Source organism: Pelodiscus sinensis, chromosome 3, assembly GCF_049634645.1.
Source record: "Pelodiscus sinensis isolate JC-2024 chromosome 3, ASM4963464v1, whole genome shotgun sequence".
In the NCBI taxonomy this organism is placed as follows: domain Eukaryota; kingdom Metazoa; phylum Chordata; order Testudines; family Trionychidae; genus Pelodiscus; species Pelodiscus sinensis.
The window spans coordinates 64,588,036-64,608,837 of NC_134713.1; the positions used below are offsets into that span (position 1 = coordinate 64,588,036).

General features: G+C 40.9%; 2 protein-coding genes across 9 annotated transcripts in view; one reads left to right on the forward strand and one right to left on the reverse strand.

Annotated features, from left to right (window-relative positions):
* Positions 1 to 16,120, forward strand: GJA10 (gap junction protein alpha 10). The gene is made up of 2 exons (XM_075923182.1): positions 1 to 1,533; positions 16,013 to 16,120. Exons 1-2 carry the CDS (start codon positions 1 to 3, stop codon positions 16,118 to 16,120), a joined length of 1,641 nt encoding a protein of 546 aa, XP_075779297.1.
* The window catches only part of BACH2 (BACH transcriptional regulator 2), a 253,359-nt gene continuing 245,236 nt past the window's right edge, over positions 12,680 to 20,802 (reverse strand). For all 8 annotated transcript variants that reach the window (XM_014578684.3, XM_075923895.1, XM_006133289.4 and 5 more), the window contains one exon: positions 12,680 to 19,662. In XM_014578684.3, coding sequence (XP_014434170.2) covers positions 19,183 to 19,662 — 480 coding nt within the window. In that variant the 3' untranslated portion in view covers positions 12,680 to 19,182. The remainder of the gene's footprint in view (positions 19,663 to 20,802) is intronic.

Genomic DNA, 20,802 nt, shown 5'->3' on the forward strand with positions numbered 1-20,802 from the left:
ATGGGGGATTGGAACTTGCTGGGCAGCATCCTAGAGGAAGTGCATATCCATTCCACCATCGTGGGCAAAATCTGGCTCACTATCCTTTTTATATTCCGCATGCTGGTGCTGGGAGTGGCTGCTGAAGATGTTTGGGATGACGAGCAGTCTGAGTTCATTTGTAACACCGAGCAACCTGGCTGCAGCAATGTCTGTTATGACAAAGCCTTCCCCATCTCTCTGATCAGATACTGGGTGCTACAGATCATCTTTGTCTCTTCCCCATCCCTAGTCTATATGGGGCATGCACTTTATAGACTTAGGGCCCTGGAGAAAGAGAGGCAAAAGAAGAGAGCTCATCTCAGAGCCCAGCTAGAAGAGCTGGAGCCCATCCTGGAAGAGCACAAGAAAATGGAAAGGGAGTTAAGGAAGTTAGAAGAACAGAAGAAAGTGAACAAGGCACCCTTGAGAGGGTCTCTATTGCGCACCTACGTCTTGCATATCTTAACCCGTTCCGTGGTGGAAGTAGGTTTTATGATAGGCCAGTATGTTTTATACGGGCTTCAAATGCATCCCCTTTACAAATGCACTCGGCCTCCCTGCCCTAACACAGTGGATTGTTTTGTGTCCAGACCCACAGAGAAGACCATCTTTATGATTTTTATGCATAGCATCGCAGCTGTCTCCCTGTTCCTGAACATCCTGGAGATTATCCACCTGGGACTAAAGAAGATAAAGACAACCCTGCACGAGAGGCAAAGAAGAGAGACAGCGATGGCAGAGGAGGAGACAAGCATTTGCAACTTGAAGAAGAACTCGGTGGTACAGCAAGTTTGCATCATGAGAAATTCCTCCCCCCAGAATAGCTATAAACTTTTGCCCACCCAGCAGGGGGGGCTGCCTGTTTATCTGCCTCCAGCACAAGGGTACAAAGTGCTCCAGACCCCTGCTGATCATGGCCAGCGGGCAGTAGGGATGGGTGCTGAGCAGCGCCGGTGCAGCACAGACAGGCCTAAGAGTGACCAGCACCATGGACAGGTCCCTCGCCTGTACAAGCACCCAGAGCACCCCCAGGAAAGGGAGCAGCACCACAGACAGCTCCCCAACCAGAATGTGGGACAGCCACCCAGACACCCTTCCTCCAGCAGCGAGGAGACCCACAAACAGCCCCAGCAGAGTGTTGAGAACTGCCCAGAGAGTGAACAGCACATCCCAGAGCCGCCCAGAAACCCCGTGCAGCCAGCCAAGACCCCCACTAATGCTGGTCCACTAGAGATTTCCCAAGGCCCCCGCAACATGCTCCGCAAACACAGCCGGGTGAGCAGCTGCAAAGATTACGGGGATGATCGTGTTGACTCTCCAGACAGTGGGCACTATCAGGGCAATCGCAAGGCCAGCTTCCTGTCCAGGGTGCTGTCCGAGAGCCAGTTGGCCAGTGACACAGAGAGCTCCGATTCCAGGAATGGCTCCAGCTCTGAAGCCAAATGCAGAGAGGAGAGCAGCCCTCCCATCACCCCACCACCCCCTTCTGCAATGGGTCGCAGGATGTCCATGGTAAGTAGAGCCAATAGTAGAGCCCTCAATAGCTGCTAGTGAGAGTTAATGCTCTTTGGAGGGCAGCTGAGCTTTAGGCCAGGACTTCGGGTGGCCAATCTCTGGCTAGAGTAACAAATGACATATCCTGACCTAGTAATGGGTTAGAGCCATTAATGGTGAAATGGCAAAAAGGTTGAGAAGAAAAAAAATACAATTATTTCCTATATGTCCCTAATAATCACTGGAGGTTTCAAATCAAAATATCTACCTCCTTAAATTGGATGGTCTTTGGGCTCTAAAGTGAACATTATTAGTAAGAGGTCATTTCTCACTTTATTGGCTTTGGTCACTCAGGTTTCTTTTATATTTAAACTATATAAATATACACCCCAATAGATCTTTCTTTAAGGGATTTTACCAAACCTTCATAGAGGTTCATCCTACTCCAGGTTTCTTCATAGTACAAGGAATTAAAATCCTGGATCGACTGAAATCAGTGTGACAACTCCCCTCAGTTTGTGGGGGCAGGATTTCTCTTGGACTATAACTTTGGGTTAAAGCATTGCCTAAATGGTTTATTAAGTCTTTATAAAAAATGTAAAGTATCAACTAGATTAAGTATTTTTTGCCATAAAACACTAAATACAGCAAGTGGCTAATTTCATTTTTAGCAATTGTACCTATTCTATAACCACACACTCTTTCTGAAACTAGCTTGTTTACTTTCAAACAATTACAATTTGGATCCTGATGCCAACAAAGTTGAATTTTAAAATAACTTAAGCTCAGTAGTTGCAAACTATTAGTCAGGATCACTGGCTTGTGGGGGGCCTGGATTTCAAAAGGGACTATTCCAGTCAGTATAGATTTGCAGTCCTTCCGATAAGAATTATTTTAAAAGAAAACAAGCTTCCTTTGCAAAACAAATTAATTTCCTTAGCATTCTTTAATAACTACCCTTTTTAATAATAAAAATATATGTCTGAATGCCTGCCTAAAAAGCAGAAAATATATTTGTACATTATTCAGCACATTAGCATTTATAGTCTTCAGTTTCAATTGTGTCATAATCTCTTTAACTCATAGACAATCAGCAAATACAATGCGGAAGAAAATTCTCATTCTCTTAAAATACAGAATCATCATTTTCTTCTTTGCTGTTTCCAGTATTGCCTGATGAGATGGATCAGAGTCCATCTTGCTGGTTTTCTATGTCTCCTTAGAGCCTGAGGTCTTTTTCCTCCTCAGCAACACACTATTATGAGCAAATCCTACCTGTCCTCTTCTGTCTACTGTGACTTGCCACAGAATTTTGAATCAACTTTAAGGTCTGGGTCCTTATCTTGAAGGAGTTTTATGACCTGGACCCAGAATATCTGAAAAACTGCTCCAGAATGAAGACACTGGATAACAACCATGCTCCCTTGGCACAGTGGACTCTTGAAAAGAATAGGGAAGTTCAACTGTGCAGGAGTCAGAGTTTTCACAGGAGCCAGTCTGTCTCTAGAGTAAACTCTCCCAGGAGCAATGACAAGGCTCCCATTACAAGTACAAAGTGTATTTTCTTTGACATTGCTATATACATACATAGGAACAGACATATTTATACAAAACTACCCAAAACAAGACACTCCACTGCATGTTTCTCTTATGGAGAGAGGATGAGAGAACAAACAAAACATGACAAATGTTAATCCTGCTGTTTATTGCACTACTGGAAGATATTCAGATACTCTGATGATAAATGCAGCATGTGGACTTGTATAGAATAGAATGGGATTATTTAAATGTTAAGCAGTAAAACCAGACTAGAATTTAAGCAACATCTCAAAGAAAATTTATGACAGCCTTGCCTGATAAGTATCAGAGGGGTAGCCATGTTAGTCTGAACCTGAAAAAGCGGAAAGTGGGAATTTCCACTACATGCATCTGATGAAGTGGGTCTTTGCCAATGAAAATTTATGCTCCGATAAATGTTAATCTATACAGGCAGTCCCCAGGTTACGTATAAGATAGGGACTGTAGGTTTGCTCTTAAGTTGAATCTGTATGTAAGTCAGAACTGGCGTCCAGATTCAGCCACTGCTGAAACTGATCAGTTTCAACAGCGGCTGAATCTGGACGCCAGTTCTGACTTACATACAGATTCAACTTAAGAACCCCAGGCATCCCCAAGTCAGCTGCTGCTGAAACTGATCAGCGGCTGATTCCAGGAAGCCCGGGGCAGGGGCTTCCTGTAGTCAGCCACTGGTCAGTTTCAGCAGCGGCTGACTTGGGGACGCCTGGGGCAGAGCAGCTGGGGTGCTGCTGGGTTGGTCCAGTAGCATGGCCGCTCCTCGGCGCTACTGGACCAACCCAGCAGCACCCCAGCTGCTCTGCCCCAGGTGTCCTGATTCAGCCGCTGCTGATCAGTTTCAGCAGCGGCTGAATCAGGACTCCTGGGGCAGAGCAGCTGGGGTGCTGCCGGGTTGGTCCAGTAGCGCCAAGGAGCGGTGCTGCGGGACCAACCGGCAGCGCCCCACCTGCTCTACCACAGGCCCGGGGCTTTGCTCCCCATCTCCCTGGTCTGCTGGGGGGGGGCACTAGCTGTGCCCCCCCCCCAGCAGACCAGGGAAACGGGGAGCAAAGCCACAGCGGCGGCAGGGTGCCGCGCCTCCCCGGCTTTGCCAGAGCAAAGCCTCAGAGGCGCAGGACCCCTCCACCTCCCCGGCTTTGCTCCAGGTGTCCCTGGTCTGCTGGAGACGGTCCCTAGCAGACCAGGGGCACCCGGAGCAGCTTTTCTCACCCCGGAGGTCGAGGTGGCGGGACCGCTGCGCTCTGGGCGGTCCTGCTGCCTGCGAGCTCCGGGGCGAGAAAGCCCCGTTCGTAAGTGCGGATCTGACATAAGTTGGATCCGCGTAACTCGGGGACTGCCTGTAAAGTGCCATAAGTCTTGCCTGAAATTCTTAAATACTGAGGATGGCAATCTCTGGCAATGTCTTGCCTTTGGGATCAGATCTTCCAAAGTAATATATAGTCAATTTGCAAAATTAAATTATTTCAGTGTTCTTGAAAGCAGCACACATTGTTTAGCACACCAGTGTCTATGGTAAGCACCCTTCATGGAACTTTATCAGTGTGACTGTCACTAGCATTTTGAAATCTGTATACACACCTCAGCTAATCTGTCACTTTCTGCCCACAATGTATCCATGAGATCCCAAGCCAGACACGCTGTTACATACAATTTGATCACTACATGCAGCAAATGCAGTTTGGAACAAATACTGCTAAGAGACTTGATGAAGAACAATATAAATCTTCCAATGCACCAAAAATATTGCCCTAGGAAAATGAAAACACTATACTCTAATGTTACTAGTGTACATATCATTGGCCAAACTTTGCTCCTGTTTACATCAATGAGAGTTTTAATATACAATAAGGTTTAGATTAAAAAAAATTGGTACTATTTACTTACTTCTTCATCAAGAATATTGGGAGGATTAATTATTTGATCTTAATATAAGGCAACAAAAATGAAAACATTTAATAAATTTAAATTGAAGTACAAAATAGTCTATTTCTCCTTTGTTTAATAAAGGCCTGAAATAATTATCCAGACAGACAAAGAATAGCCACCCTGAAACTTGGTAAACCTACACAGCACAATACCTAGATACATTTTCAAACAGCAATTTAAACAGCCAGAAATACGATTCAGCATCCTATCAGTGTGGACACGCTATTTTGAAATGCATTTTGTGTCTAGATGCGTTATTTCAAAATAAGTTATTTTGAAATAACGCTTTAGTGCAGACATACCCCTCTACATTTGCTGGAATAGGGTCTCAGATAGATTTTTCCTGTCATCTATACCATAATCTCTACCAGACTTTGAATAAGGCACTCAGCAACATCCATTGGATGGGGTAGAGCAAAGCTGGTTATGTGCATCTGAAAACACAGTCTCTGCCTAGTTATTCCCCTCATTACAGATAGAATCCTGCTGCACCCCCTATCTGAGATTCCTAGGCCAAGCAAAGCTATTGCCAACAAATGAAGTCTAATCTCTTTCTCTCTGTGAGATAAAAGTTTGAATTTACAAAAGAATCAAAACCATCCACTGCTGCTAGTGTTTGTATGTGAGTCAACAACATCCCATGATTAATGATATTGAAGGCAGCTGGTAGATCTAGTGATCTGATCACAGACACTTGATTTGATCCATTACCAGGAGGAGATCACTAACCAATATTATCAATCTCCTGGGCAAACAGAAGTTTCTACACAGATTGAGAAGGGTTCAGGAGACCTGTAGAGTCTAGATGCTATGAGACAATCCTCCTCACAACTCTTGCTATATTATTATTCAAAAATTTAAGACTGGATGGTGGGCAGTAATTATTATGATTTTTTCACAAAAGGCTACATCACTGCTTCCTTCTAAGTGTTAGGCAATTTGCCCTTCTTAAGAGGCATTAATTTCTACCAGGGATGGACTTAATACTTCTCAACTGGCCCTCCCCAGTTGGGAATAAAATTGGATCTTAATTAGAGATCTAGCACAAAGTTCTTCAACATCTAGGGTACTTCTAAGCAACACTGTCCTTAACTGAGTTTGCCATCTGGGATACATCCTTGTCCTCACAAATGCAAATGCATTGATCTGGATCAGATTACTTATATTTGCAAAACAATACATTTAATCACCAAATGTAGGGCTCAGACCAGCCATTGAGAATAGACAGTCCAGATTAGTTCAATTGACTCTGAAATTTGATAGAAGCTAAAACCATTCTTTTGCATCTCTTATAGCCATGGCATAAGCATTTTAAAAACCTTTTTGAAGCTTTTACCCAAGACTTTCACCATGGGCACTCTCACTTCATTTGTCAGAGGTGATTCATAAACCAAAGAAAGCAGTAAGAGTGAACCTGGGGAAGAGAACATCAAGGAGACACATTAGGAGGGGAGGCCAAAAGGCTATTAAAATATCCTGTGGACAGAGCCATGCTTTGCAAAAACAACATTTTTCCTCAGAGCTCTTCAAAAAACTGCTTGATTTTCATTTAGAACAGTATTGCTTAGATGTACTTCAGATAGACCATCAAACAGGGCCTTCATTATGACAGGAGAGAAGTGCTATAAGCACAAGGTTGGGAGAGAATGAATATTCAGCCCATGATACAGGTATAATTTCCACCTGACACAAACACAACCACCAGAGCATGACTTACTTTATGCGGGAGCTTGCAACAAGCTAGAATATTTCAAGGCCATCATGGTTGTCATGAAGTCCTCAGCTGACTCAGGGACTTCGTCATCTATGTGCATGCTGACATCAATAAGAACGATGAGCCTCAGAGGTTCCAGAACCATAGTAGTCAGGAATTTCATCAGTTCCCACAGAACCTTTTCAGCAGGGTAATCAGGACAGGGATATGGGTCCTCTTTACCCCAGGACTCACATGGAAAATGTACACCTAGCTTATCTGGGCTCAATCTGCTCTATTACACAGCTATAACCTCTCCTTCCCCCAGTTTAATCATGTAACTGAAGGGAAAATGGAATCCTGCTTCAGGACCTGACCGTACAAGTCTTCTTCACATCAGTAGTCCTCCCTTGAACAAGTAGTCACAGAGAAGTCAATGTGAAATGACCCATTGACTTCAATAAAACTACATTCATGAGGGAGGATTTACTGAGGCATGAGTCCTTGCTATTTACATTGGTTATATTTTACCCTTTGGGTTCATTCCTCCATTAACTAGATCAGATACAAAGTGGACCAGTGAAGGACCTGACCTTTTGAATATTTATGTCTGTAACTTTCTTCTCATGAGGAGACCTAGTGATATCAGTAGAACTCCCATTTCTTGACCTAGGAGCGAGCAAATGCAGTATGCTTGTCTGCACTGAAAGACAAGCAAGGAGTGATTGACTCACATCATTCCAATAAGCATTTTATAGTTTCAAGACAGAAAGGGCAGTTTGGGCCTCGTAATATTTTACTTAGACAGCTGAGACTTAACATGTTGTAGCTGACCCACATTGCATACCTCAGAGCTCCCTGTGGGTCAGGAGGCCTGATAGACACTTATCTCACTCTGGGTTCCAGGAAAAGTAAGTTGAACACCACTCCAAACAAAACTGGGAGCTATTTGGTTCCTGGTCTAGGAGTTACCTGAAACTTCTCAGTGAGGAGCAGAAAATGTTCTACTTTGTGTTCTACTTTGACAAAGGGATAAGAGGAGAAATTTATTTCCAAGTAGTCACAAGTGGAAGGGGAAGATCTCTTATCTTTGCTGACTGGTATATGAAAGGCCTGATAATGAAGTAAATGAAAGAGAGGCATGAATGCACAGAATGACATTTATAATGTAGAGATGCCCTATTTGAGCATGATCCCATAGTTGCTAAGGCCAGATCTACGCTATAAACTTAAGTCAATCTACGTTAGGTTGACTTACAGGTACCACATTATTTACCAAGTGGGGAGTGGACAGCCTGGTGGGGTGGCTGGGCTTCGGGCAGGGAAATCTGCACTTGGTGTCTGGTCAGCTGCCACATTCCCACTGGGGAGCTCAGAAGCCTGGTGAGCTGCCCTATTACAGGCAGGGAATGAAGAGCCCAGGCAGCAGCTGAACTTCCGGCAGGGAGATCTGCACCTGGAATATGGTCGGCTGCTGTACTCTTGGTGGACAACAAGGAGCTGGGAGCCTGGGTGGCAGTGCAGATTGGTGTGGGGAGCCTGGTCAGCAGGCCAGCTTGGAGCAGAGCCTGAACATTTGGAAACTGACAAGAATCAGAGCCTGTAGATGTAAGTGACGTGGTGTCTTAGAGGGAAACTGCATTGATCTAACTACACCTGCATAAGACCGACACCTCTCATGGAGGTGAAGTTATGATGTCAGTGTAGTACGATGTCAATACGACATCGCTGGAAGCAAGGTGGTAGTGTGTATGCTGACATAATTAGGTTGATGTAAGCTGTCTTACATTGACTAAACACTCTAGTGTAGAGCAGACCTGTGTCCTCTGTTCTCAGTGAAGATATTGAGAGTTGCGTGTGCTCAGAACCTCACAGGATCAGACCCAAATTGGGTTTCTGATTTTTACCTGTCAGGGAAAAGGTATCAGTGGGTAAAATCTTGGCCATACTGAAGTCAGTAGGAGGTTCCCTCCCAACTCTTGCTGCTTACTTCTCCATTCAGCTTTGGGTTATTTCCCCAATGGTAATATGGCTAGTAGTGTCTAGAGATAATGCAGACAGCTGAGAGGCTGCTGTTCAGTTTGGCCTCTTACAATCTTTTCAGCACACTCAAACGGTCACACATCCTTTTGGCAGCACTTAAGGAATAAATAGCCATTAATTTAAACTGAAACCTGCCACACCCTAAGGCCTTGAACCAGCTAATGGAAATGACTGCATATTAAAATAATGATATGGGTCTGTTTGCTACTCAGACAGCAAGGACTGTGACAGCTGAGTCTCCTCAAGACATTGTGTTGGGATGGAAAACTGAGAAAAGCCACTTTGTTTTACTCAGACATTGGAAAAGCTTTGAACATGAATTTGTTATGGTTGTGTTCCTCTATCAGCTCTTGCTGTTACTTTTCATGCAGTTTATTTCTATGTGACTTTTTAAATTCTTGAATCCTCTGGATTATTTGTATACTGCAAAGTGAGCTCTGGCCAGAAGTGCTCCAATTTTGTTTGTGAGGAAGACAGCTGATGTAATATGGCCTCTAAAGTTTACTTGATCAACTAAACTAGTCCTCCATCAGGCTCACAGACCATGCAGGTTCAAAATGACAAACTGGTGGGCTAATAAGAAATTGATGCTCAGGTGTCTACCATCTGAGAGATGAGTATATTAACAGGGACCGGGCTCTTATGAGTGTAAATCTTTGTCCATTCATCTTTAGCAAACCTACAAAATGTTTACGTTCATTTGCTTGCATGTTTCCAGCATCAGATTGGCAGGATTGACTTACTGACTTTAACAGAGTTACTCCTTTTATGGATAAAGACAATAGGGACTTTTCTGTTACAATTGAAAAATATAATGTAAAAGTATTAAACAGATTTTTTTTGAAAATTCCAACTATATTTTGATGGCACCTAGGTTAACAAATGACCTCTCTGTCTTCTATGAGACCAGTCTCACTCTCTCTTTTTCATTATCTTTCAGAGCATGCTCCTAGAACTATCATCTATCATGAAAAAGTAAAGCCAGTCTGAGGTCAAGAAACAAACTAAGGAATCAAGTACAAACCATTGCTCAGCAGGAAGCAAAAAAAAGCAGCCTGTTTTTTTTCTGAAGCTAAAAAACATGATGGAAGAAAGCCCTTGCTTTATACACTGCTAAGATTTATGTCAGCACATGTAGAGCAACGTAGCCTGACTCCTGTGGTGGGCTGACAACCTGCTTAAAAACCTCAAGATTTCGCTCCCATATACCAAGCAGTAGGTGCTTTGTGTGTGCAGTTATTGCAGATATAGCTGTGTGTCCCTGGAGAACATATGGGAGGCACAGCTTGTAGAATTTCTTTCTAGAAGATGCAAAATCTATACTTTGAAAGGAGTGGTAAGACTTAAGACATCTGCAAGGAAGGGTTAGATATGAAGGCTTTCTGAAGGATACTCTTCTATCCCCTTCCCCAGGGCCTACCAGCCAGTGAATAAAAGATGAAAGCAGCATGCCAGGCAGTTCTCCTGCTTCAACAAAGAGATATGAATCCATGCTGCTCCTCACCAACCCCTACTAACCTCTGCTAAAGTGAAGCTCATAGTCTTTTAGGGATTATTTGCTACTCTGACGCTATCTTCTCAGAGTCAACACCCTCACTTGAAAACAGTGCACAAAAATCAAATTGGCTGATTGCTTTCAAATGTGAAGCATATGCATTCTTCTTCAGTTTGCTAAATGAGAGCCTTAAAACATCCACTCAGGATCATAAACATTTCATTCCTTTGTCCATTCTGTCAGTTCCTATATGGACTGCATGAAAGAAAAAAACCACAGCTGGTTTGACAGGAAATAGCTGCGCTAGATGACCGGATTTCTAACATGTGCATGACCCAAGACAATTGCTTTTCCAATCCATGTATCTTAAAAATAAGGCGTCCCCTCCAAGACTATCCATGTCACTGTCCCCAGTCACATGCTCATCAACTCCTCCTGTTCATTATTCATAAACATATTCTTGCCTTTGTTATCAATGCTCCATTTGTTCCAGTGGAGAATCACATTTTTAAGCAATCTAGTTGGTTGGTGTGTCAGTCTCCCTAATCATGCAAAGCCTTTGTGGTTCTGACAGCTGCACAAGAAATAGTAGTAAAAAGCACACCCCTCCCCCCAAAAAGCACCAACTGTAAAAAGCGATTAGGCTGCTCACTGAGCTTTCCTAGTGCTTTTATCCTGGTTTTAATGACTTCCAGCCATATTCCTCAAAGACGGGTCATTGCCTCAGTTACACACTGTTTGGTTAAGCTATTGCTTGTGTTGTTTTTTTTTTTTAAGTGAAAAATGAAACCGAAAACCCCAGCCATTAAAGCAGCAGCCGAGACTTCTTACAGATGGATAAACAAAGCTTGACTACAGACTGGGAGTAGAGTATGTGCTGTATGGAGATATAAATGATGAAGTGTCTTCTGATAGACTTGAGAGGAAAGGGGCTTTTGTTGACATATGTTCCAGCTTTCCCAGCTAGCTGGAGTGTAGTAGTACCATTCTTTTTTCTGTGAGGGGTTCATTTTCCTTATAAGGACATGGCTGGTTTAAAAAATCATAGACCAGATTCACTCCTGTAGAAGCAAGAGAGGGCAAGTTACATCTCCAGGAGCAGCTGCACAGGGCAGATTGTGATATACTTTTTTGTCTATAAAAAGCTCCCAAAACTTCAGAGGAGCCCTTCCCAAGATAGGCTTGTAATAGTGCAGTCAATTAAATGATAAGCAAAAGCTTGTAGGTTAATGCTATAGACTAAATGCATTTCCTCCACCTTCCCACCAGTCAACTTTTTTGCAGGCTAGCCAGCAGCTCAGCTCAGTCCGGGCTTGGACCAGGTTCGGAACCTATCCCTGCTGTGGCTCTGCATTTAAAGCACATTAGAGCCACCCGGGCAAGCAGCCTGGCTCAGTTCCGGCTCATGCCAGGTCTGGGAGCTCAGCCCCTCCTCTCACCCCGGACAGGGGCTGCTGCACCCAGAGGCACCAGCGTGGAGTGGCAGGGGGCTCCTAGGGAGTGGGGCCGGAGCGCACTAGCTGCTGGCCCCACCCCCAGGAATGTAGAATAGTTGAGTAACTGATAGGGATTCATGAGGTTAAGTGACTGTATTTTACATCCCTACCCCCAGAGGCCTCCTGGGAAGAGTGTTGAAGTAATGTGCGTCACCCAGCGGGCCTGGCTAGGTCACACCCACTTGGGCCCTGACTCAGCAAATCACTGAGCATGCTCTTAATTCAAATTGTATCAAGGCCTTTGTTGGTTGTGCTTGTCACTTCCAGGCTCCCAGCTGGATTTGGGATTGCAGGCAGCTCACATTGTGGTCTTTTTCCTTCTGGCAATTTTACTATTATGGGGGTGCTTGTAGCCATCAGAAATTAAAAAACTGCAGTAAAACTTCCTTGTCTGAATTACCACAACCTTAACATTAAAACAATACAATTTACTTTCTTTAGTTTACACTGTTTATTTTTTGAATTCCTCTCTGCTTGAGCAATGCTAACAAGTCAGCCCATCTCATTTCCAGGTTTCTACTCGTTAGTGGAATGCTGCAGTGTTTGGGTTGAAAATGCTGCAGGGATTTTTGGTCGCTGATTTGCTCTGCATTGGAATTTTTGCTTTGCTTTGCATTTCCATAGAAACAGTTTTATTAAAAAATATTACAGCGCCTACTTAAGTGATGTTGAGAATGAGGATGAGCAGAACTAGCTTGAATCAGTATTATGGTGACATAGTTATGTGAGTTACCCAATACACTACATCAACACGCCTCCAACTGATCTACCAGCTGCGCAAATAATCAGACATGCGGAATTGGGTCTAAAAGAGTGGAGGTTTTGTCCTGTGGTCAAAATTAACCACATTTCGTAACTTCTCCAGAAACTAAACTATTATACTTGCATTAATAAATATGACAATTTCAGAGGCAAGAAAAGTTGATATACACTACATAATGATATGTCTTTATTTCAACAGAAATGGTGTCTAGACAAAATTCAGTTAACACTAGCAATTCAAATGAATGGAAAGGTTTTTTTTTTTTGCACAATACTGTATTTACAATGAGTAAATGAAGTTTTAAATTCATTAGTTCATAACAATGCTTTTTTTTTCCAAAAAGGTAAAAATTCTTAGTAACAGAGAATAAGCATCAACAGCCATCTCATTTATACAATAAAAATCACAAGAAACCACAGTCACCTAGAAAAAAATAATAAAGACAAGCTTAAGAACTAGTACAATAAAATGATGCATTGAATTAAGTTACATTAATCGCATAGAATCTGTGTAAAAAGTATGTAGAAAAAACACCTGATGTAACCTGTTACAGTCATTGACCAGTTATGAGAGGTACAGAGGATTATACAGGTAGATATGTGTGAAAACTGTCCATATACTGTTTGACCTGTGGAGGAAGAGAAGAGGGGTTTGTACCCCCTTGCATACACTGATAAAACCCTGTTTTGAATATGGCCTCTGAAATCTGTAAGGCATATATTAGAGGTGCACTTGTATCCAACTGGTTCTGGAACAAACTCTTAGGGCAATTCCACCCTTGAAACCAAAAAGATATTTGAAATTAATAGCAAACAACAAAGCATCAAAGATCACCAAAGTGTTTAGTATAATTTCTGCTAGTTTGAAGGATCCAGATACTTTCGTTCAGAGCATGAGAGTAGCAAATACAGTATCTATACAGGTAAAATTCTCTTGATTATAGGTCAAATATAGGATAACATTGTCTTAATAAAAATGCAGTGTTCTAAGTATGATAGGTCCAATAGAGAACAACAATCCAGATAATAATAGCTCACTCATCACACCACAGGGTTGTTGGTTTGGCTCTATTATAGAGATGGGCCCATCTGCAAAATCTAGACCTCGAGTTCAAATACTGGACCCAAAGGTCAGGAGAGGTTTGGATCCACGGTTTGATTTGGAGCTCTCTCTAGTTCTAAGAAACCAAGGTGATCAAATACTGACAAATTCTGTTATATTCATTCTTTCTGAGTCAGTTATTTTCTGCATGCCCTTATTTGGCCCATAGGGACAATTTCTGCACTGCATGTGAGTTTTTTTAATCATGTGGGTAGATTTCATATAAATTTAACAAAAACCAGAATAAGGATGGGATTTACCCAATGGTTAATTTTCCTATGGTTTGATTTGGCTAATTATAATGTCTCAGTTTTTAAAACGTGTTTAAAGATTCCTCACTGCCAAAAAAAAAAAAAAAAATTAATTTAGTTGCCCAATGGCAGCTTTATATGTGTATTACAGTAAAAAAACATAACACTAGTTTTAATTTGATATAAATACTACCTATCCTGGTGGAGTGTAGGAAAATACTGTACATTTTGTCCATTGCAAATAATGCCATTATATCTTTCACTCTAAAGAGAATAACTTATTATTCTACAATCCACCAACAATAGATTTTTAATATAAAGAGACACTTTTTGAATGCACATGTATATACATATATAGTATTCTGCAGCATCAGGTATGATGCCTGAGTCATGAAATATTCCAAACAGTATTATAAATTTACAAATATGTATTATAAACAGGTGAACACACACAAACTGTAATCATATATGTATTTAAATTTTAGATTGTCTTGGCAGAGACAAACTACAATATAACCTTAATGTGTAGAGAAAATACACATTATATGTTGTAGGAGGCAAGAGAATGTAAATTTATATGTTAATCTTTTTAGCTGCACCTTATTTTAGATAAAAATAAGACATCCCAAACTCAGCAGCTCCTCTTGGCTACATCATCAACTCCATTGCACTTACTGCAGCTAAACCTTCTCTAGACAGATCCTAAAAGATAGACATTAAACATGATGCAAATGTAGACTACAGGACCTACTAACAAATCATCATAAAACAGATTTCAAATTGTTGGAGATGAAAAAAATTGCGTCTCGTTTAAATGAAGTTAATCAGCTGAACTGCAAAGAATTTGATGTAAATTAGAATGCAAGATAGTGTAGGCTTGACTAATATTTCCTATGTCTTATGGTACAATATTCTGTAGTTCTATTATCTAATCAAGGCTTATTTCTATTTTAACATAAATAGCAATGGAATATATGACTAGGTGAGGATGTGATAGCTTCTGGAAATACAGAGTTTCATCATGTTTTCTTTAAAGGACCAAATTTTCTCTTACACGATTATGCCAACTCTCACATACAGGTTTGTTTTCTTTAATCGGCAATCACAAGGTTAAATATTAAAAATCTAACTATACAAATACACATTTCTATTTAAGATTCTTAACATAAAAGACTTGACAGTGTTGAAGTTAGGATTAACAATCATACTATCAGCATTATTAATTTATCTGGCAGCCAGTTATTCTATTTGACAAAGTTACTTTTATCTAGTTCCCACTCTCTCTTTTAAAGAGAGATAGCAGTTGGCATACTAATCACTGTGGTTTGCCTTTGCAACACAACATTTTTTAATTCCTTGGGAGGGGGGAAATACAAGGATTAGATCCAAAAATATAGTGCATCTTAAAAGCAGCATATACCCTTAGAAAGACATATAATAAATTACACATACAATATATAAAATAATAGTTTTTATACTGCAGCATCAAATTCTGACGCCTGAGTCATCATATGTTAGGAAGTCCGTGATATACATACTGGGATGTCCTGATAACGTGGCTGATTTTTTTTTACGCTACCTCTTTGTTCCAGAATCAGCTTTTAATTAACTTAAATTACTTCCAAGGCACCTCCAGATAACGCAGAGAAACAATACATTATATAATGTAGTACTCATTTGACACAAGTATAATAAGCCTAAATGAAATGAGGTTTTCTGGCAATACAAGTATAGCAAAGGTAAATAAAAAGGAGAACTAGATGTAGACTGGACAAAGCTAGATGTTCAAAAATTCTCACACGTGCTATGTTGGTGCAGAATTCAAGATGGCAGACCAACTGTATCTAGCACAAAGTTTCAAAACAATTTATTAGAAACCAGAAGCTGCTGCTTTCTTTATGAATAACTGCATGATCCATATTTAAAAAGATATGTTTTTGTTGGCTAACCCTCTTAGTTTGCTAAATATTGTAGTTTCCTTTTTTCAATTGCATTTTTGGTCAACTGTTTTAATATCTCACTACAGAATGTTAATTCAACCAGTGTCCAGATGTGAAGCTAATTCTCCTAGATGTTTCCCTTTTAAAGTTAACCAATAACAGTTTTGAGAGCCAAATGGTTCACAATAGCAAAAACATACATGCGTAAATATAGGTCAACGAAGCAATGACAAATCAGTTACTTCTGATGGTGAAGAATGAAATCAAACATGACAAGCTTGAAGGGAGAGAGGAAGAGAGAGAGAGAGAGACTCTTATTTGAGCAGTGGTTTTAAGTATCAGTTCCCATGAAAAAGAAAATCAGGAAGCCCGGCACCAGAACAAGCCGAATCAATCCCAAGAGCTGCAGCATATGTTCTGTGGATGACTTTTTTTGTTTGTTTGTTTGTAACCATTGGAATGAGGTCAAGAGTACCAGTTGCACATGAGTCATTAGCAGGGCAAATCTTCATGACAGGAAGCTAGTTCAAACTTGGTTTTATACTCATAAAACATTGTGTCTATCTATATGGGAAGCCACTTAAAAATAAAAGGCAACAGAAACGTCTTTAAAATACTGTCAGTTGACAAAAAATAGTTATGACACTATAATGTGATTCACATTTAAACTCTAGTTTCACTACGGTCTCACAGAAACAAGACTTCTCTGCAAAACACGGAGCTGCTCTGCAACGTCAATGAATTCAAAGGAAAATCACCCCCTCCCCCGCCAAGAGCTTCTAGCACAGTTTCCTGCACACACTGGCTGGGGTTGGCAGGAAGTGTTCCAAATATATTTTGATCTGCATCTTTTAAAAGAAAGGATGATTTCCCCCCTTTTCAAACATGTGAATTGGGAATTTGTGGCATTTGGATATCTTTGAACATTTAAAAATAAGGATTTTGCACAGAAATGGTTAATACTTAAACATGAATTAGGATTTTAAAAAAACCACATGTCCTACGTTATATACTAATTTCTTTGTACATGCAGAAAAACATTTTTCAACAAACATGGCACATGCTATTTGCATTTCCTCCTCTGTAGCTAGGCTACTGTCGTTTGGGAGAAGAAAGCAGAAGCTAGATTGGCAAGTCTGTTACGGCCCATGAGCACAATCTCAACACAAAAAGAGAGGAGAGAGGGAGCTGATTCCTCCTCCAGGAAAAGATGCTGATTCACTGAGCGCCTCAAAAGAGCACCAGGACACACCCCTAGTGTAAACATTAGAACAATAGAACCTATTGTCACATAGTGCTTGTGAAAAGCTGCTTTTCAAACAGGTGTGCCCAGCTGGTCAATTTTGCAACAAGCGTGAATAAATGTGCACCTGTAGAGCATGGGTGGTGTTGTCCAGGATAAGCCTCAGTACTAGCCACACACCCTGGCGCAGACAGGGCAAAGAACCACAAAATAAAATTCAATACACTTATAATAGTAATACTGATACTACTACTACTAATTAAAAATAAAAATATTAGGAGGACGATTTTCTGTTTATGCTGTACATAGATGTTATGTTTGGAAAGCTGCTGTCACACGCTATCATTCACTGATCACCTGTTTTACCTGATCACTTGAGATACAAGTTCAATACAGTTGCAATTAAGCCAATTCTCTGAGCAGTCTCCTTTGAGACAGCATTCTTTTAGCAGCCGACTTGTGCTGATGGCAATGATATAGAATAAGAGGGTTCTATAACACAACACTTCAAAGGGTAAGCAATCAAATCAGGTATGTTTTGCTCCTTGCAGGATACAGTGTTCACTTGACGTTTGTAAGCAAATATCTGCAAGTCTCAGTTATGGACTTCCATCTTTCAATTGTTTCCTATACAACTAGTCAGACAGATTTCTACAGGTCTGATTTTGATTTCACACTGGTGAGAATCATGAGTAAGTCTACAGAAGTAAATGGAATATACCTGTGTAAAACTAGTGGGAAATCAAAATCAGGGCCAAAGGGACTATATCAATGGGCTGCAGCCTGCTTGAGGCCCAATCAGCACACAGCCATGGCCCATGTGACATCCTTGGGGCCAAACAGATATATATAATGTGTGATGTGGCCCACATAACAGAAAGAATTACGTATGTGGCCCTTATGGTAAGTAGATTGAGGACCACTAGATGTATGACTAGATATTATTTGCCTGGGAAGAGGTGCAGATTTAGGATCTAATCCAAAACCCATTAAAATTGGTGAGCGTGTTTCCATTGACTTCAATCTGCTTGGAGGACTTTGGACCCCAATTTAGGAACAAGTGCTTGTTATATTTTATTAAAGAGCAAAATATACCTTACTGGATAGGAGTCCAAAAGTATAATTAACAGCATTTAAACTTTTTGTCAGGGAAAGAGAAAGAATATAAAAATATTCAAGCAGATATTCTTTTACACATTATATGGTGAATTCAGCATTTGGCAAGATTGTTCTTCCTACATAATCATCTCCTGAGTGTTTTTAATATTAGCTAAAACTTTATTATTTTTCAACTATAAAGCAAAGAGTACAGTATACTCAAGTTATACTGAAGTCACAACTTCATTATGAAAAGAGGTTTGACCAGAAACTCAGTGCAAGTGGCAAAGTTGACCATTACTGTACAGTATCTGCAAGAAAATAAAATAAATCCACATTGCTCAAATGGCACAAAATGGCTGTGCCAAAACCAAAAACTTGTTTATAATAAAAATCTCAGATAAGCTTCCAACACTAAAATTGTATAAATAAGTACAAACTGAATGATATTGCTGAACTGTGAACTAAGCAAAAAAAATCATGTAACAAGTTACCAAACTAGTTCTAGCATCAAAGACAAAAAAGGAATGTTGGAACTTGTTTATACAATATAAATGAAAGTTTCCAGTTGTAGAATGAGAAAAATTGAGGCATGCAGGGACTTTTGCATATGGATATATATATTTTATATATATTATATATAATATGTACAGTTTAGCTATAAAACTTTGATGTGTAAAGAAGCTGTCTTCAATGAAAAATTGAACATTCAGAGGAAATTCCTGAGTTAGGGTTTTGTGACATGGGCCACTGAGAAAAAAGCTGCAGTTGGGTCCTCAGAGGTGTTATGTCCATCCCTGTTAAGATTGAAATTAACATACAAAAACAGACAGTGTTGCCACTGTTTAATTCCCTGCCTGAGCAAGGGATAGCACCATTGTGAAGATAACTCCTGCTTGTAGAGAGGAGGGAATACTTAAAAACAGTATTGCTGCTAAGACCACTGTAGTGTGCACCAAATACGTTCTTCTAGACAACAAATGAATACTGCCACTGGCTGACTGAAGAACACCTGACCAGGTGTAATGTAAGGTTACAAGTCACTAGGTGTAATCTTTCCTAGGCTGCTCATCTGTTGTACATTTATCAGTCATTTCCTGACAGAAGTCTACTGTCACTGTTTGGCTACTCTGTTCTAGAGGGAGCTCTCTTTCTGAGTAAGTACCTTGGTCAGCTCCATCAAGCCCTCTTCCGGCTGTACAATTTTCTGAGACGTTGTTAGGTAGCCAGTGAGCGCCTAGCTGCACGGAGTCTTGCTCTGAGCAGCACTGCATGCCTTCCCCAACACACTGGGGTGTCACTAGGTTTTGCTCTACTCCAGTTGGTGAAGGGTTGATATTGGTGGCTGTTGGCAGATCCATAGGCCTGAGAACAGGGAAATATCGGTGCAAGGCTTGGATCTGTTCAGGGCTCTGCATATCCCTACACACTTCTTGGGAAAGACATGAGAAGTTATCTAACAATTCTCCCATGCATGCTTTCAGCTGGTTCCTTTCAGAGAGTAATTTCTCTTTCTCACACACCTGAAAAAGAAAGAAGGTATCTTAGTTTCAGGAAAGGCCACTTACTGCAGTTAAGGCTTGAGTCCCATTTTACATATGGCTTTAACCAGTAAAAATCACAGACCACCTTCCGATTTTGTGTGGCACAGGGTAAGTCACAGACACATGCAATGCTTTGTTGTCTACCTGTTCTGCATGCACTTTTTGCAGATGGCAGCATGTAAGCAACATGATTGGTTTGAAGAGAATATAGCTGCCAATTCCTGGATGGCAGCTGTTTTTGTCATACTGTGGTCACATGATACACGCTTTTGGAACAGAACTATTTTTTATGGGAGAAATCCACTATCTGTATAAAGTCAGACAAACTGGGTTCTAAGAAGGATTGGGGAAGTAAAATTCACCCGAAAGCCAAAGGTCAGTCTATGATGAGACAACTGTGCATTCCCCCTGCGGTTTACGTTCCAGCCTACAAGTAACGGTAGCTCTTCTGCATGAGTTGTGTGGACCACAAGCTCTAATGTAAAAGTGATCCTGTGGTTACTGCCAGAGCCTTCTCCTTTTGTGGCCTTCTGCTCCTGCCTATGTGCAGCTGGCAGTGTGTCTCCCATGAAAAATGTAGTGCATAGGCAAATCTTTTAATGAGTCCTATGTGATACAGAAGGCCTCATGCTGCCTTCATGCACCACAAGTTAATTTCATTATGCATTAATTAGACTAGCAAGTCTTCTATGTTAGCCATTAGGAACTAGTGAACTGGGGTCACACATGACCCCTGCATTATTTATCTAAGCTCCCTCCTCTTCTATTGGCACCAATCATTACCGTATTGGAACAAGTCCCACAAATAAATACACCAGTGAGATCTCTCTTCTTTCCCTTCTGGCAAGGGCAACTTGTAGGTTTGTTTGTTTTTATTAATGTAGAAAACTATTAAGGTATAAGCAAGAAAATAAGCTGGGTTTCATAATTTGTTCTGAATGTAGCAAAATTAGTGGTCACTGTTCCATTGTTTGGCAGCAAGTTCCAGAAGCTGGGTGTAAACTGTTTCCTGTGCTCATAAATCTTTTCTCATTAGACAACAGTTTCATTATTCCAGCGGCACAAAGCTCTTCTGGGCATCTGTAGTTAGGACTAGAGAGACAGTCCCAAGTTGCCAGG

Excerpts from the sequence above, each read along its gene's own strand:
- GJA10 (XM_075923182.1), top strand. The coding sequence starts at position 1 with ATGGGGGATTGGAACTTGCTGGGCAGCATCCTAGAGGAAGTGCATATC. Across the intron at positions 1,534-16,012 it reads TGGGTCGCAGGATGTCCATG|GTCAACGAAGCAATGACAAA; the intron begins GTAAGTAGAGCC and ends GCGTAAATATAG.